Here is a 15,426-nt window from a genome sequence, read left to right as displayed (position 1 = left end):
CGTCCCTTATCCGGCAGCGCCGCCGCGCGGCCATCCCGGCGGGGCAGGGGGGCGGGGAGGGGTGGTGGATTTGGGGACAGGGTCCCCAGAGCCTCGGGGCTCCCCCCCTCTGCCATGCCCGGGGGCGCGGAGGGGCAGCGCAGCCTCCGGCCCGTCCAGCGCCGGGCTCCGCGGGGCTCTGCTGCCTCCCCGCGGCCGCTCCGCGGGCTCGGGGGGCCGCGGAAAACACGGCCCTCGGTAGGAAAACCAACCCCATCCCCTTGTGTAGAGCGAAAAACCCCTCCGGGGGTGCTTTTCGGGGAGGTCGGGGGTCGCTGTTTGCGGGGCAGCCCGCGCCCAGGGTCGCGTCTCGCCGCTCCAGCGCCGTCGCGGGGCTCCCCCCGCAGCCCTTCCGCCCCCGCCGGCTCCTTAATGAACCCCGCCGAGGATTGCCCTCGTGCTCGGTAAATATTGGCTCAGCTTCCCCTTGAGCGGCTCCTCGAGCAGCCCCGAAAAACCCACAGCGCTGCCGCCTAAGCCCTACGGTCAACAGGGGACGGGGGGAAGCCACCGCCGGGCTCGGGGGCTCCCGCCCCGCGCGGGGGCCCCGCGGCGTCCCGGAGATCCGGCCGGGCGAGAAAACCGGGAGAGGGGGGGGAAAGGAAAGGGAGCGCGGCCTGAAGCTCGGGCTGGGCTCCCACCGCCCGCGGCTGCCCCGGATCGCGACCCGCGGGCCGTGTGGCGACCCAACCCCGTCCCGGCGGCCGAGAGGGGCTGCCCGGGGGCCGGGGGCTCTCCGGGGCTGCGGGGGGGGGGGGGGCGGAGGGGCCGGACCCCGCCCCGGGGAGCCTCGTCCGGGACCCCGGAGCCGCTGCGGGCACCGCAAGGATCCCGCGCAGCGCTGCGCGGCCCCCGCCCCGCCTGGGGCGCGGAGGGTGCCCGGGCTGCGGGCTGCTCCCCGCGCTCTTCCTCCTTGCCCCGCTATTTCCTTTCCCCCCGTTATTTTTCTTTTTCTGCTTTCTCAGGTTCTTTTTTCTTCCTTCGTGTTTTCTTCTTTTGTTTTGTTACCTTTTTCTTTTTCCTCTCTTCTTTTTTTGTTTCTTTTCTTTTTCGTTGTCTCTTTTTCCTTTTCCCTTTAATTTTTCTATTTCATTTCCCCTTTTTCTTTTTCTTTTTTCCCCTATCCATCTTTTTTTTCCTTTTTAAATTTCTTCTTTCTCTCTTCATTTTCACCCCCGTTTTCGTTATTTCCCCCCCTTTTCTTTCCTTCTTTTTTTAGTTAATTAATTTATCCCCCCTATTTTATTTTTTTTTTCCCTTTTAAATTTCTCTCCCTCCCTCTCCCTCCCTCTCTCCCTCCCTCCCTCCCTCCCTCGGCCGGCCCGCCTTGCACAACCAGGAGCGCGGACAAGAAAGGGCCATTTCTCCGGGGGGCAGCGGGACGTGCCAGCCGGGCTGGCGGTACGGCCGGGCCGCGCAGGGAGGCGGCAGCTGCAGCCCAGCCCGCCCTCAATGCAGCCTTGTTCTGCCCCGGCCTCCGCGCCGCAGCGCGGCCGCGCAGCGCAGCTCCGCGGGCTCCTGCGGGGGGACGCGCTCGGGGCTTTTAGTGCGGGGGGGGAGGATTTCCTGTGAAATGAGAGAGAAACTTGTCAGCAGGGACGGGAGAAGAGGAGAGTCTCTGTTGGCCTTCAAAGGGAGAGCAGAGAGGGAGGGGAAGAGAGCGGGATTCTTTTTCCTTGCGCCCCCTCTTTCTTTCCCCCCCCCTTTTTTTTTTCTTTTTTTTTCTTTTTTTTTTTTTTTTTTCCCCAGAATAGATATAGCACGAATTTTTAATTCGCCTGCCTTTCACGGACAACAATGCTGGGTTTGAAAGCTGGGCACAATTTAGGTTTTGTGAGGGGTCCCCGGCCCAGCTGGCCATATGGGATACAACATGTAGAACATGCCGAACAATGAGCGCGAGTGACAGCCCGAACAAAACGCGGAGGACACCGCTCCCTGACTCCGCGCTCCGCATCAATGCCGAGCCCCAAAAACAGCCACGGCCGAGGCAGGGAAGGCGCAGGGAGGGCGTCCCCCCCTCCCGGACCGTCTCTCCCGGTTTTTCGCCGGCTCCTTTGGCTCCTTTGGCCGCGGCTCGTTAATATGCACGCCTCTAACATGCTCACCTCCCTGCCTCCCCCATTGTGCTGCTCTCTGAAGTCTACTGTATATTGTGCAAAGATAGACTGGCCCGGCGGCACGGCAGATATAAGGCCACGGGGGTTAGGGCCACACAAATGGTTTGATAGACTCGGCACAGCCCGAGGGGAAGGGGAAGGGAAAAAAAAAAAAAAGACAGAAAAAAAAAAGAAAGTAAAAAAAAACCAGAAAAGGAATTGGGAGGAAACAAATTTAAATTTAAAAAAAAAAACAAGTAAGAAGAAAAAAGAAGTGACAATTTTCCGTCTCTCCGCTCCTGGCTCGCACGCCGGGCTTGGAGAAGGGAAAACCGGCGCTCGTCCCTGCGTTGCCCTCGGGTCCGGGACAGCAGCGGAGCTTCCCAGCGTTCGGAAGCGGAACGGCCGCGGCTGCTCCTCCGCTGCGCGGAGCCTCGGTGGTTTGCGGAAAGGAGGCGGGGGAAGGAGGGACGGGAGAGGAGGAGAGGGGAGGAAAGAAGTGCGAAAAAGATAAAAAAGCCCCAGCCGAGGCTGCGCGGGGATCCGCGGCCGACGGAGGATGCGCTGGGGCGGAGGGGCGCGCCGGGCTCGGCGGGGCCCGGGAAGAGGTTGATGTTGTTGGAGCGCCGGGATTTGGCAGGATCGGGATGCGGCGGGGCCGGGAGCGACCGTCTCTTTGGCATTGAACTGCCCCGTCCCGGCCGGGCTCAGCCCCGCGGGACGGGGCGGGCGCTGCCCCGGCCCCGCCGCTCCGGACAAAGGCTGTTTGGATTTGTTTTCGTTTTTTGAAGCATCTCGAGCAGCCTAAAAGCCGCAGGGGCGGGCGAAGGAGCCACTGCTCTGCAGAACCCGCTCCGAGCCGGGGCTGCCCCTGCCCGGTCCCGGCCGGGCTCGCTGCCGGTCCCCGTTCCACCCGGCAGAGCCGCCCAGCCCCGCCTCGCCTCTCTCTTGTCCCCTGTCCCTCGTCCTCCGTTTTTTTTTTGAGGGGGACGGGGTGTATCCCGGTGTTAACCCTTTCTCCCGCCCTGCCTGAGCCGCCGGCGCATCCCCGAGGGCTGACGGCGAAGTTTCCGCTGTGCCTGCCGTTCGCAGGGCCCCCAGCCCGGGGAGGGGGCACGGCGGCGATGCCGGTACCCAGATCTCCGCAGCGCTGCGGTGTAGAAAAAGCGCACTCGCAGACAGAAAGCAGGGAAACAGAAATTTCCCCCGCTCCAGTTTGCCGCCGGCGGGATGGAGCCGACCGCTCCCACCAAAAAAATAAAGCCGTTTTTCCCCGAAGGAGAAAGAAAGAAGTCCGGCAGGTGGAAGGGGGTGCGCGGGGCCCTGCTCGGCCGTGTCACCCCCGCGGGGCTGCGCCGGGGGATGCCGAGAGGCGGCCGCGACGAGAAGTCGCACAAAACCCTTCCGTCGTTGTTATCGCTTCCTTCTCTACTATTTTTCCTCGAAAGGCAGCTTTGAAAAAAAATTTAGATTCGTATTAAATGGCGGGGCGGGGTGGCACGGGCAGCCGCTCTCCGGGCGGGGTGGGTTTCAGCGTGCGCGGGGCTCCTTCCTCCGCTCGGGAATAGTTGAGGCGGCCCCCAAACCGGAGAAGAGAGAGCGGAGCGCCCGGGCCGCGGCTCGCGGCAGCGACAGCGACCGCGACAAGGTGTAAAAACACCCCCGCTGGCGGCTGTCGGGGCCGCAAACCGCGCTCGAAGGGCCGCGCTGGAGCTCCCCTTTTGGGGTGCCCCGCGCGGCGGCCGCGCCCCCGTTCCTCACAAAATCACAGGAGCAGCGGGGGGGGGTTTTATTCTTTATTTTTTTCCCTTTTTTTTTTTTTTTTTTTGTTGTTGTTGTTGTAATTCTGACGATCTTCCCTCCCCCCCTTTCCCTTTTTCCTCTTTTATTTTAATTGTAGGTAGACAGGACCACTCTGAATGGCGCAAAAAATTTCTGTAAACAATGACGCACAAAAAACACCTCCCCTCCCTTACCCCCCGCCTCCCTCCCGAAATGAAACCGAACCCCCCTCCCCAAAAAAAAAAAAGTGAAGGAGAAAAGAAACGGCAGAGGGAAAAAAAAACCAAAACCAAACCATAATAATAATAATAATAGCAATAATAATAATAATAGCAATAATAATAATAATAATAGCGTTTCCCTCTCCATTCCTTCCCCCGCAGTTTCGATTTTTTGTTTGTTTGCTTGTTTATTTTCGGAGCATCAGTCTGTCTCCTCCTCTCTCTCTCTCTCTCTCTCTTTCTCTTTCTCTCTCTCTGTCTCTGTCTGTCTGTCTCTCATCCTCTGTTTGTTATCTCAGGGTTTTCCTCCGTTTTTGGGGCGTGCGCGCGTGCGGGGGGCGCGTGTGCGGGGTGTGCCGCGCTGCCCGGCGGCCCTCACTCACCAAGTCCATTGCTGCGCCGGTACCAAGTGGTGCGCTGTGGGGTACTGGGGGCTGCCGGCCGCGCTGTACTGCGCGTTGTACTGCATGTGCTGCAGGGACTGCGCGCTGTACGCCGAGAACGGGATGCCCGTCTGGAAAGTCGCGGCTGCCAAGTCCTGAGCTTTGAGCGTGTGGCAGGGCTTGCCGTCCCTGACTAAGACCGGCACGGCCACCCGCCGCGGGGAGGGGAGAGGAGTCACTTCCATACCTTTCTCGGCCCGCGCCCGCTTCATCTTGTAGCGGTGGTTCTGGAACCAGATCTTCACCTGCGTGGGGGTGAGGCGGATCAGGCTGGCCAGGTGCTCCCGCTCCGGCGCCGACAGGTACCGCTGCTGCCGGAACCGCCGCTCCAGCTCGTAGGTCTGCGCCTTGGAGAAGAGCACCCTCCTCTTCCTCTTCTTGCCCGCGTCCCCGCCGCCCGCCGCTTCCTTCTCGTTGTCGGGCGACTCGTCGGCCGACGGCTCCGGGGACTTGGCCGAGGGGTCCTGGCCGCCGCCGCCGGCCGCCAGCCCGTGCACTGCGGACAAGCCGTGCCCGGTCAGCGGGGGGACGGGCCGGGCCGGGGGGTGCCCCTCCGCCGGCCCCCGCATCCCTCCCGCCGGCCCCCGCATCGCCCTCCCGCCGCCCGGCCGTGTCGGGATGGAGGCCAGCCGTGCAGAGAGGCACCCCCCCCCCCCCCCCCCCCATCCATCCATCCGTCCATCCATCCATCCGTCCATCCTTCCGTCCATCCATCCACGGCCCCCCAGCTCCCGCCCCGCCGCCGGGGGCAGCTGGAAGCGGCGCTGCCCCGTTCCCGGCCGGGACGAGCCGCAAGGCCCCCGCCCCCCGCCCCCCATACCCCGTGTCCACCCCCCCATCGCCCCCGGTCCCCGCTGCCCCGTGCCCCCGGCACTCACGGGAGTACTGGATGCCTTCGGCGCTCGCCAGCCAGCGCGTGTAGGGATTATCGCTGTTATCGTAGAAAGGGCCCTTCAAAGGCAGCGTCGGAACAGTGTCCAAGGGGGTTTGTCCCAAAACTCCCGCTTTCCTGGGCGGCTCGGGCGCCTCGCTCTCCTCCTCGCCGCCCTCCGCCGAGCCGTCCTCATCGTTGGTGTCGGGGAGGTCCAAAATGTCCTTCACCGAGAAGCCCGTCTTTGTGTTGGTCAGAGACATGTTCCGGCCAAATTCCGGCTGGGAAAGTTGGAGCCGCAGCTTGGCCGAGCCGCCGGGTCACGGCTGGGCACGCACACGCCGAGCGGCGACAACGACACCGCGCAGGGACACGGGGAGCAAGGAGGGGGCGGGGGGGGGGGGACACGGCACGCGTGGAGGAGGGAAAAAAAAGTAGAATAAGAATATGGATTTATAGAAAAATAAGCGGCGGGGGTTGTGCGGGAGAAGCGGCCGCAGCGACGGGTCTCTGGTTGTTCTGCCACGGGGGAAAATTCCGAGAGCGGGAGTAGCAGCTGGTTTCGGGAATAGTTTGTAACTCCAGGGAAAAAGGGGGAAGAGACGCCAAAGGAAAAAAAAAAAAAAAAAAAAAAAGGGGAAAAAAAGAAAGAAAAAAAAAAAAAAAAAAAGATCACTTCTGGATCTTGTTCAGCCGCGCCGAACCCGCGCCTGCCGCTGGAAAATCCCGAGCCATTGCTGGAGCGAGGAGTCCATATAAGGCTGGTCCCCACACATGAACCTGCCGAGAGGAGCGAGAAAAAAAACCTACATTAAACCCAGGAAAGGTTGGCCACGTGTGGGCGGGTCTTGGAAGTCAAGTGGATGAAGACAGTGTTTGCAGATGTGAAATTGCGGGTTTTGGGCGAGCTCCGAGCTTCCACCATTGGTGATGAGTGGTATAACGTGTCAGTTAATTACCGGCGCGGGGAGGGCCCTCGGCGCGGGGGGGGCGTGTGGCGGCGCCGGGGGGGAAGGAGGGAGGGAGGGAGGGAGAGAGGGAAGGAGGGAGGGGGCGACTTCCCAGCTTTTTTTAAGGGCACTATTTACATACAAAGAGCTCCGCACCAGCCCGGCGCTCCGCACGCCCCGAAGTGCGTTTTCCACCCGTGTTTTCCTCCGGGCGAGGGGAGAGAGGGAAAAAAAAAAAATTAGAGCAATAATAATCATAATAATAATTTGGGAGGGGGGCCTGTGGCCGCAGCTCCGCAGCCGTGCAGCCCGCGCGGGACCGAGGCGGCTCAGATGGCAAGAGCCCAACTTATCTAACCCGCCTAGGTCAATATTTTGGTTGGGGCTTAGGGATGAGCGCTGGAAATTAAACAGCGAGTAATTGATTCTAGTTTGCTCCCAAATTAAGCGAACTGGCAAAACGCGATCGCCAGGCACGACCCGGCGAGATCCGGGCGGTGATTATTGGGGACGGGGCGGGGGCTGGGGGGGAAGTGTGTGCTTATTTGAAGAGGTCTCATTGATTTTGCCACCTTCTTCCAGGGGAATGAATCCAGCCCGTTGGGATCACTCGATGGGCTGCAGCCCGATGGAGTCGTACAGGACTGAATTCTCTTTTTTTTCCTTTTCTATCTTTTTTTTTTTTCTTTCTTTCTTTCTTTTTCAGGACCTGGGGAAGGATGGAGAGGGGCAAAGAAGGGGGTCCTTCCCTAGGCAAGGCCGGCCCCCCAGGTGTCACCATGCTCGCACACACCCCACGGAGCCCGCAGCATTCCCGGCCGCGGGTGCGGCCCTGGGGGCTCCCTCTGCCCGGCGCGGGATGCAGAAACCTCCCCCCAGCTTCTCTCTGTCTGCCACCAACTTTGATTTTCATTTCCTTTCTCCCTTCCTTCCTCCTGCTCCCTGCACCCGCCCAGGAGCCTCGGCCGTGCGCACCCTCACGGGGCAGGGCCCGGACCGTCTTCCTTTCCCCCTTCTTTCCTTCCTTCCCCTTCCATCTCTTTCCCTCTTCCGTCCCTTTTCTTTTTCTCTAATTTTTCATCCCTCTGCCTTTCCCGAGCCCTTCCCGGGCCGGGCCGGAGCGCGGGGGTGACGAAGATGCGCGGGGGTGACCGAGATGCGCGGGGCGACGCGGGCCGCGGGGTTTGTGCAATCTGGGAAGGGGCTTCCCCCCAGCGCCCTCATTTCTGGGCGACAAAAGTTGCCCGAGTTTCCCTCCCCGCGTGGTGGGGGGAAGGAGCCGCAACGCCGCGGGCCGCGCTGGGGAGACGCCGCCTCAGCCTTCCTCCTCCGCGCCCGGCCATGGATCCGCACCTTCCCCTCGTCTCCCTCGCCGCTCCCCCCACTTTTGCTGCCCCAGCCCCCAGCCTGCCTCCCATAAAGTATGTGATGTGGCTGACAATGCCCAGGGATTTTTCCCCCCCCCTCCTTTTTTTTTTTTTTAAGCGAGCCCCTGCGCGCATCCTGGGTGGTCGGCCCCGCGCAAACACAAATACAACCCGACGGCTAAGCTGGGGACAATGTCCGCAATGTAGACAAATGTCCGGCTCCTGTTGGAACCCTTTGTCTCGGCGCAGTTTTTGCATTTATTTCAGTGGCGAAATAATACGTGATTGACGCCCTCTTTCAGCGCGCCCTAACTGTTGGGAATAAATCTGAGGTTGTTCCTAGTTGTCATGGTATTCAACCGCGCTCAATGGCTATCTCTTCATCCATTGCGGAGCCCTCCTCGATATGGAGGGAACCCCTTCGGCCCGGCCCCCTCCCGCTCCTCTGCCGGGCACCGCCGATTCCCACTCAGTCTTGGGGTTACCCACGGATTTACGCGGCCCCCCGGCTCGGATGGGGGTTTTATTACGCCGAAGGGGAAAAAAGAGCGAGGAGAGCGGCGATAATCGGGACAGTGGCGGGACGGAGGACCCTGACAGAAGCCGAGCCCGGGGAGGGAAGGGCAGAGCATCCCCGGGGCAGCAAACGCGGGCCGGGCCCCGCGGGGCGGGCCAGGGTTTAATAATAGTAATAATAATAAAAATAATAATAATAATAATGATGATGATGAACACTCCCGAACCTGAACCCATGCACAAACCCCACGCCACGGGCAGAGCGTCCCTCGCGGCGTGGGGCTCTCGGGAGGAGGCCGGACACAGCCCCGGGGGTCGCGGCCGGACACAGCCCCGGGGGTCGCGGCCCCCTCCCCACGCGCGGACCTCGCTGGGCTCCGCGGGGGCGGCCCGGGACGCCGTGACGTCACCGGCGGGCGGTGACGTCAGAGCCGCGCGGGCCCTCTGACGCCAGGAGGGGTCGCGGGGCCGGGACGCTGCCCCGCACCGGGGTCGCGCTGCGCGGGGGCAAAACCCGACGGCAGCGCCGCGGCTGTCGCGACAGGGCCTCGGTCCCCCCCCCCCGGCCGGTCCCACGCGTGGCGGGGAAGCTCCGGCCCTGGGACAGGCGGTGACAAGGCCGGGGGGGCCGCGGCCCTTCCGCCCCGGCCCCCGGAGCCGCGGCGCGTGTGGCGGGGCCGAGCGGCGGCCGTGGGGGAAGAGCGGCTCTGCCCGCGGGGCCCGATTCCCTCCCTGCCCGCCTTCACGGGGGGCTCCCCCCCGCCCCTCGCCCGCGGGCTTAGAGCTGGCTCCTCTGTTTTCTAGGAGCGGGGAAGGGGCAGGAGAGGGGACAGGAGAGGGGGCGAGGCCTCCCGAGCCGCTCGCCGCTGTCCCGCGTGGGCCCGGCCGCCGCGGATCCCGGCGGGCAGAGCGGGCTCCCGCCGCGCCGCAGGCGGCCCCTGGGGCTGCTTTTGGGCGGCTTCCTCGCCTTTCTGGCTCCCGGCCGCGGCCCGAGGGTCCCGCTCCCCCGCACGGCGCAGGGGACCCCCTCTGCTCTAAGCCGGCGGCTCCCCGGGTCCGCTCCCTTCTCCGCCGAGCGGATCCTACGCGTGTATCACATACGGCGCAGTATAACTGTGCTGCTACCGAGTGTAATAATGCACATTATAGAGAGAAATGCGGGAAACCGCGCTGGGCAGGAGCCTGCCGCTCTCCCTCCCCTCCCTGCCCGCTCCGAGCTCGTCTCCATTGCCATTCCCACCGCCGCTCCCGACAAGTGGATCAATTTATCGTCTGATGGAGCCAAAGATGCCAGATATTGTTTTCCCTTCGCTCCAGCCCGCAGACAAACAAACGGAGCGGGGCTGCACCTTGCCGCTCGGCCCGGATTAGCGGAGCCCGCACAAAGCCTTTGTTAGGGGACAGGTTGATTTTATCTCCCAGAATGAGATCCACTTGGAACGAACGGGGAAAGGGAAGAGCAGCCCGTGTCCTGGTAACTGTCACGAGGAGTCTCACCTCGGGAGCATCCCTGTAAGTAACACCCTCTTTGTTTTAAAGTGCGGCGGAGGGAAGGACAGCGGCCACATGAAAGGGGACAGCTCTTCCCGGCCGGAAAAATCAAAATCGAAATTTTAAAAATCGGAGTGAAACGATGGCAGTGAAAGAACCCCTCCGGCCCCAAGAGCCGCGCACGGAGGGGTTCAAATCGCATTTTCCAGCGCTGGAGAGAAGACTCTGCGGCTCGGCGGCGGCTCCGGCTCGGAAGGGACCGGCCACGCCAGGCCGTGGGCACGGAGCCCACGCCACGGGATCGCCTCGCACACCGGCAGCCCGGCCAGGGAGCGAGTGAGAGAGAAAAAAACAAACAAACAAAAAAACCTATTTCCTAAAATCGAGGGTAGCCACCAGAGCCTCCCGAACCCTCCGGCGCTTGCAGGAACTTAATTGTAACGGAGTTTCTGCGGGCTGAAATTCCCGGCTCGTTTCCTGGCTGGAAAAAATGGCATTGGCAAAGGCGTTAAGGATGTTCTGGGGGGAAAGAAAAGGGAAAAAAAAAGGCGGGGGGGGAAGGGGGGAGAAAAAGGGGGAAGATCGCCCCGCACGCGGGAAGGGAGTCAGCAGCAGCATTCCCAATGGAAGCTTCAGGGAAAGCCCCCACCGCCCCCCAAAATCCCGGCGCCGGCCTGCCTTTCTCCATCGGACAATTAATTCTTCTCCAGGACATAGGAATCTAAATGAGCTTCCCTATTCTCACGATTGCTCTATCTCCTTCCCCCCGACGCTTCAAAGGCGGAGATATCCTTCCAATTCACCCATATTCCTTATAAATCTGTAGATGTGGATCTGCCCCGCAGCCAGGCTCCCGAGGTGGCGAATTGTCATAGAAATTGGGATTTCCTCCCGCCCCCCCCCCCCCTCCCTGGGGGCCGGCGGGGTTATGGCAGAGCCGGAGGGCACATGTTAGGGCTTTGATAAATGCACTTTAATGAGATTTTGGAAATTATTGCCCACAGCGATGGAGGCAGTGGGCTCCGGGCACAAAGCCGGGAGCCCGCAGCCCCCCGACCCACATTTCGTCTTATTTAATTCCCCCCCGCCCCTGCGCTCGGGGGGAGCCGTAAGCCCGGCCCGGGGCTCCCTTCCCCTTTCCAGTCTATCCTAAACCGGTTTATTGGCCGGACGGACGGGGGTCCCCCCCCGCCCGAAGCCCCCCGGCTCTGCCCGACCCGTCTCTATTGATTAAACGTGTCCCGACGAGATTAAGCTTTGTCAGAAATGATTTTTTTCTCCTCGGCAAGGAAACCCCGGCCCGCTCGCCCCGGAGCGAAGGGAGTGCGGCGGCGGGATTTACTCTCTTATCTGGATCCACTTCCCGCACCCGCCCGCGCTCCGCAGAGGTCTCCGCGCCCCGGTCACCGCCGGGTGCGTGTCGGGGCTGGGGGGTGGGGGGACCCTCCGGGGCGCCCCGCGCGGGGCGGGGGGAATCAGCGCTGGCTGGGGACGGGTCCAGCCGCGTGGGCTCGGCTCCAGCAGCCGGGGCCGAGCCAGGGGCACACGCGTGGCACGGGCAGGGAAGGGAAGGGGTGAAGGAGGAGGAGGCCACGCCGGGGCCGGGGGCCGGGGCCGTTCCCGGTCATTCCCGGTCCTCTGGCGGACTCTGCCGTCGCAGCCGAGAAGTGTCCCGCGGCCGGGGCAGGGGGGAGCGCCCCGGGCTGCCCCTCCCCGCGCTGCCCCGGCCCCGCGCCCACCCGCGCCCGCGGCCGTGGCCGTGGCGGTGTCTCAGCCGCGCCGTCGGGGCCGGGGCCGCGTCCCCTCGGCGCTCCGCACCAGCTCCTACCCGCGCGGACCCCTCCCCAAAGCCCCTTCCCACCTGCTGCTCCCGCCCTCGGTGCCCCCTCTGTCCCCTGCGCCCCGGGGCCCACCCGGCCGGGGGCTCCAGCTGGGGTCCCCCCGCTGCCTCTCGGGGCTCACCCGGCCAGGTCCCGACGCGGGGGGTTTGGGGGGTCCTCGCCGCCCCCCGGGGCTCACCTGGGCGGGGGTCCCTCGGCGGCGGTGTCCCCCCGCCGTCCCCGGGGAGTCACCTGGGCAGGGGTCCCCGCGCGGGAGGGTCCCCCCGCCGCCTCCCGGGGCTCACCTGGCCGGGGGTCCCGAGGCGGGGGGTCCCTAGGCGGGGGGGCTCCGGCGGCGGCCCCCCGCCTCCCGCATTGTCTCCGCCGTGTGCCGGGGCCGCTCCTCGTCCCTCCGGCCTCACATCCCCCGCGCCGCTCGCTGCCCTCCCCGGCGGCTGCCGCCGGGCGGAACACCGGCCATACGCTCCGCGGCCATAAATTGGGAAGAAGCGCAAACACGCCGGTTCCTGGGTGGCTCTTTTAAGGCTGAGCCGGCCCCTCTCTCCCCCCGGGGGGCAGAGCCCTCCCCCCGGCCCCCCTTCCCCAAAGGAGCCGCTGGCTGCGGCCCCCGCCGGCCCCCCCGCGCCCACCGCCCCGCCGCTGCGCACCCCCCGCCCGGGCCGGGCCGGGCCGGCCCCGCTGGCCGTGCGCGGATGGCTCGGTAGCCAGGGCGCCGCACAGCCCAGCCGCCAGATGTGGCACGTTATTGATGGGGGGAGGCTCGTTTACATTAGATACGCGGCTGATCCGGCCGCTGATAGCGCCGGTGTGCGGGAGATTAGAGCTGCGCTGCCGCGGCCGCCCCCAGCCGCCTCCCCTGCCCCCCTTCTTTGGGGTCCTTTTTTGGGTTTCAACATCAATTTTTAAAAAATCGTTGCGAAGAAAAGGGGATGGAGTTGGTGACGGAGGCTGGTGCTGCCCAGCTTCCCTGAAGCCAGGGATGAAGAGCGGTCGTGGAATCCTGGGGTATCCTGAGTTGGGGCTCATCGAGTCCGACTCCCGGACAGCCCCAGAAATCACCCCACGTGCCTGAGAGCGTTTTCCAAGCATCCTGAGCTCGGTGCCGCGGCCGCTTCCCAGGCTCCTTGCCGCAGAAGGTATGATCCCACCGTGATTCCAGAGAGGACGGAGAGCTCCCAGCCGGCCGGAAGGGCTTCCTGGGCATCCCACGTCCCTTCCAAAGGGTTCCTGGGTGACGCACAAAAGGCGGGGGGGGGGCACCAGCAGTGGCACCAGCGGCGGGCAGAGGGAAGGCGACAGAACCCCTGCTCCATCCCACCCGAGCCGGATCCCCACCCCGCCCCCCCAGCACCTGCCCCGCTCCTGGAAAGACCTTGGAGTCCCGTGTGAAAGTCGCAGGGGCCGGGGACAGATAGGGCTCAGTGAAATCCCCCGGTCACAGGCAGAGCTGCCCGCAGATAAAGTGATTGATCCCCACCCCGGTCAATAAAGAGCTTGTTCCAGGCAATTAATAACTTCGCCAAGCTTGTTTTGTTGGGACAAAGTGCCCCGATTGCTGGGCGAGGGAGTGAAACCGGGGGGGGTGGGGGGGGGAGAAAATAATCCCGCGGTTTTACGTCGCCCACAATAAAATACCCATCAAATGACGGTGATTTACAGACATATTTATTTGCATGAAGAAGCCTCATTTGCGTAAATCTGCAAAGTCTTTGCTCTCGCAGCATGGAATTCCGGGTGGATGCCCAGGACGTGTCTCTGTCTCTCTCTCTCCATCCCTAGGGAACGCTGCACAGAGGGATTGCAGCTCTGCGAGGGTGGTAATAAACCAGCTCCAGCTCCTGCCTCCCCACATCCGGGAAGGAGGGGAAGTGCAGGAAAAGGCAAGGGAGCAAGAGCTGCCTTTGGGGCCCCACAGGTGCTCCTTGGGACAGCTGTCTGTGCTGAGAAGCCCGGGCCGTGCTGGAAACCGGTTCCTATTTTATGAACAAAACCTCCGTATTTTTACGAATTAACCCGTTTTCATTTGTTATTTTTACTAGGAGGGCGTTTTGGCGCCGGATGCGTGGATCCCGCCATCCCCCAGAAGCGCTAGACCCAAACCGGCAGGCCCAGGGACGGAGAGAGAAGCGGGTTTCACTCAGCCTTGGAGAGTCAGTCCTTCCTGCTCCCCAAACACCCCGTGTGGAATCTCTTGGAGGGGCTGGCTTTGAGGCGCGAGGTCCGGACCCCAGGCTGGGGAGGTTGGGATCGGCTCCGCCTCGTGGCAGGGCGGTCATTCCCAAGTTTTTGCAGTCACTCGAGCTGGCACCTCTTTGTGTCCTGGGATTGGGAGAGGCCTGGGAGCTCTGGGTTTGGAATGCCCAGGCGAGGAGAGACACCCCCCCCAAAACTCCCTGGCTGCAGGGACAGGCTCCCACCCGCCATCCACAGCCCCCTCCCAGGAGTGAGGGAATCCAGAGCTTGAGAAGGCGGCACCAGGACCTGGCAGGGCTTGGGAAGAGCAGGAGCTGGGAACTCTGGGCTGAGGTCCTCATTCCAGCCTGGCTTGCAGAGGGAATTAAACAGGTGCCCAGTCCCCCACAGCAGGGAGTGTGAGGGAGGAGGTGGGAGTGGGACGAGGGGCTGGGAAGGCACCCCCACACCCCACTTTATGACCCCGCTCTGTGTTTGAGGAGCCCAAGCCCTGTCCCTGCCCAGGCCGGGCACACACCTGGGGGTGACAGATGGCCACGGGCTGTCCCCGGGCTGAGCACACAGCGCAACCTGCTGCAGTTCCAGCACCTGGAACAGGGCAGGGAAGGAGGCAACCTGTGCAGAGGGAGACGGGAATCGCCCCGTCCAGCCGGGTTTCGGTTGGAAGCAGGCACCCGCTCCTCGTTTTGTAAAATACGGAATTCAATTTCACCTCATTTCTCCTCATTCTGCTCTTTTCCTGGGTGTTGCCCTGGGACGGAGCAGGAGCAGGTGCTGGTGGGAGCTGCTGTGGGGACACAGCAGCCCCAGGCTGCGGCACCGGCTCGGACAGCCCATGGGAGTGGTGTGGGCTGCTGGGGGCCCTCTGACAACAGCACTTTTGGGGACACCGTGGCCTTGTCTTGTTTCACCTGCCTGAGACATCTCCCAGCATCCCAAGTGGAGGTCCATGTTCCTGGGGAAGCAAAGGGAGGGGGAGGATGTCCTGGTGACACCAACGGCTGATTTTCTCCTCCCCTCCTCACTGTCTCCACAGCCAGCCTTGGTCCCTCCATGCGTACCCAACTTTTCGCGTGGAATTCGCCGCTCGCTGCAGCGTTGGGCTCGGAATCCCTCTGGAAGTTGCTCTGGGTGGATTTCGCTCCCAGCAGCCTTCCGTGGAAAGCACCTGCTCCGACTCCCCCACGTCCACCCGCACTTACGGATGCCGACTTTTGCCCGGGGCGCTTGGCCCAACTCCTCAAATCTCGCAGGTGAAGCGGATTCCCTGGTGGGAAAAACCAAGCAGGTTGGGAAAGAAAAAAAGGCAACCCAAGTGACAGTGACGCCGTAAACCCTGGGAGCGACGCGGAGCCACCGGCGAGGCGCAGATAAAGGAGCGCTCACGCCGTATCGCGGGCGCCCCATCAATCACGCGTCCGTCTCCCGGCGCCCGGACCCCGGGAGCGGTGGGAATGAGCGGTGGGATCACTGTCAGCCGAGATCAGCCAGGCTGCGGTGGGAATGCTGCTGACACCGCAGCGGTGGCGTCGGCCCCGTCCGGCGGCTTCCTGGGAAGGGAGCAGGCAGGGTTGGAGCCGGTGCTGTCCCCGGTGGAGACAGGGCCACGGGGA

The 15,426-nt window shown here is 63.3% G+C and overlaps 1 protein-coding gene and 1 long non-coding RNA gene across 4 annotated transcripts; one reads left to right on the top strand and one right to left on the bottom strand.

The window, feature by feature from the left end:
- The first annotated feature begins 226 nt into the window (after window positions 1-226).
- On the top strand, window positions 227-8,119 carry LOC125323259. Its single transcript, XR_007202445.1, has 3 exons — window positions 227-443; window positions 6,149-6,401; window positions 7,112-8,119. It is a non-coding gene; the product is annotated as an uncharacterized LOC125323259 (long non-coding RNA).
- On the bottom strand, window positions 4,221-12,107 carry NKX2-2 (NK2 homeobox 2). Of its 3 annotated transcripts, none has more exons than XM_048298070.1 (3): window positions 11,905-12,107; window positions 5,463-6,235; window positions 4,221-5,080 (listed from the first exon to the last, which is right to left on the bottom strand). In XM_048298070.1, the coding sequence occupies exons 2-3, from the start codon at window positions 5,716-5,718 to the stop codon at window positions 4,521-4,523; spliced, it is 816 nt and encodes a 271-aa protein (XP_048154027.1). In that variant the 5' UTR covers window positions 5,719-6,235; window positions 11,905-12,107; the 3' UTR covers window positions 4,221-4,520. The 3 variants fall into 3 exon arrangements, with proteins under 3 accessions (XP_048154027.1, XP_048154026.1, XP_048154028.1); XM_048298069.1 differs by lacking the exon at window positions 11,905-12,107 and adding an exon at window positions 11,799-11,896; XM_048298071.1 differs by lacking the exon at window positions 11,905-12,107 and having other exon boundaries at window positions 4,221-4,669; window positions 4,772-5,080; window positions 5,463-6,133.
- Between the last annotated feature and the right edge of the window lie 3,319 nt (window positions 12,108-15,426).

Source organism: Corvus hawaiiensis, chromosome 3 (assembly GCF_020740725.1).
Source record: "Corvus hawaiiensis isolate bCorHaw1 chromosome 3, bCorHaw1.pri.cur, whole genome shotgun sequence".
Classification (NCBI taxonomy): Eukaryota; Metazoa; Chordata; class Aves; order Passeriformes; family Corvidae; genus Corvus; species Corvus hawaiiensis.
Note: the sequence above shows the minus strand (reverse complement) of the source record. Positions and strands in the feature narration are given on the sequence as shown.

What these genes read in the sequence shown, in the direction of transcription:
- NKX2-2 (XM_048298070.1), bottom strand. Translation starts at nt 5,718, where the DNA reads ATGTCTCTGACCAACACAAAGACGGGCTTCTCGGTGAAGGACATTTTG. An exon ending in CGAAGGCATCCAGTACTCCC is followed by an intron (nt 5,081 to 5,462) that starts GTGAGTGCCGGG and finishes GCTTGTCCGCAG; the next exon opens with TGCACGGGCTGGCGGCCGGC.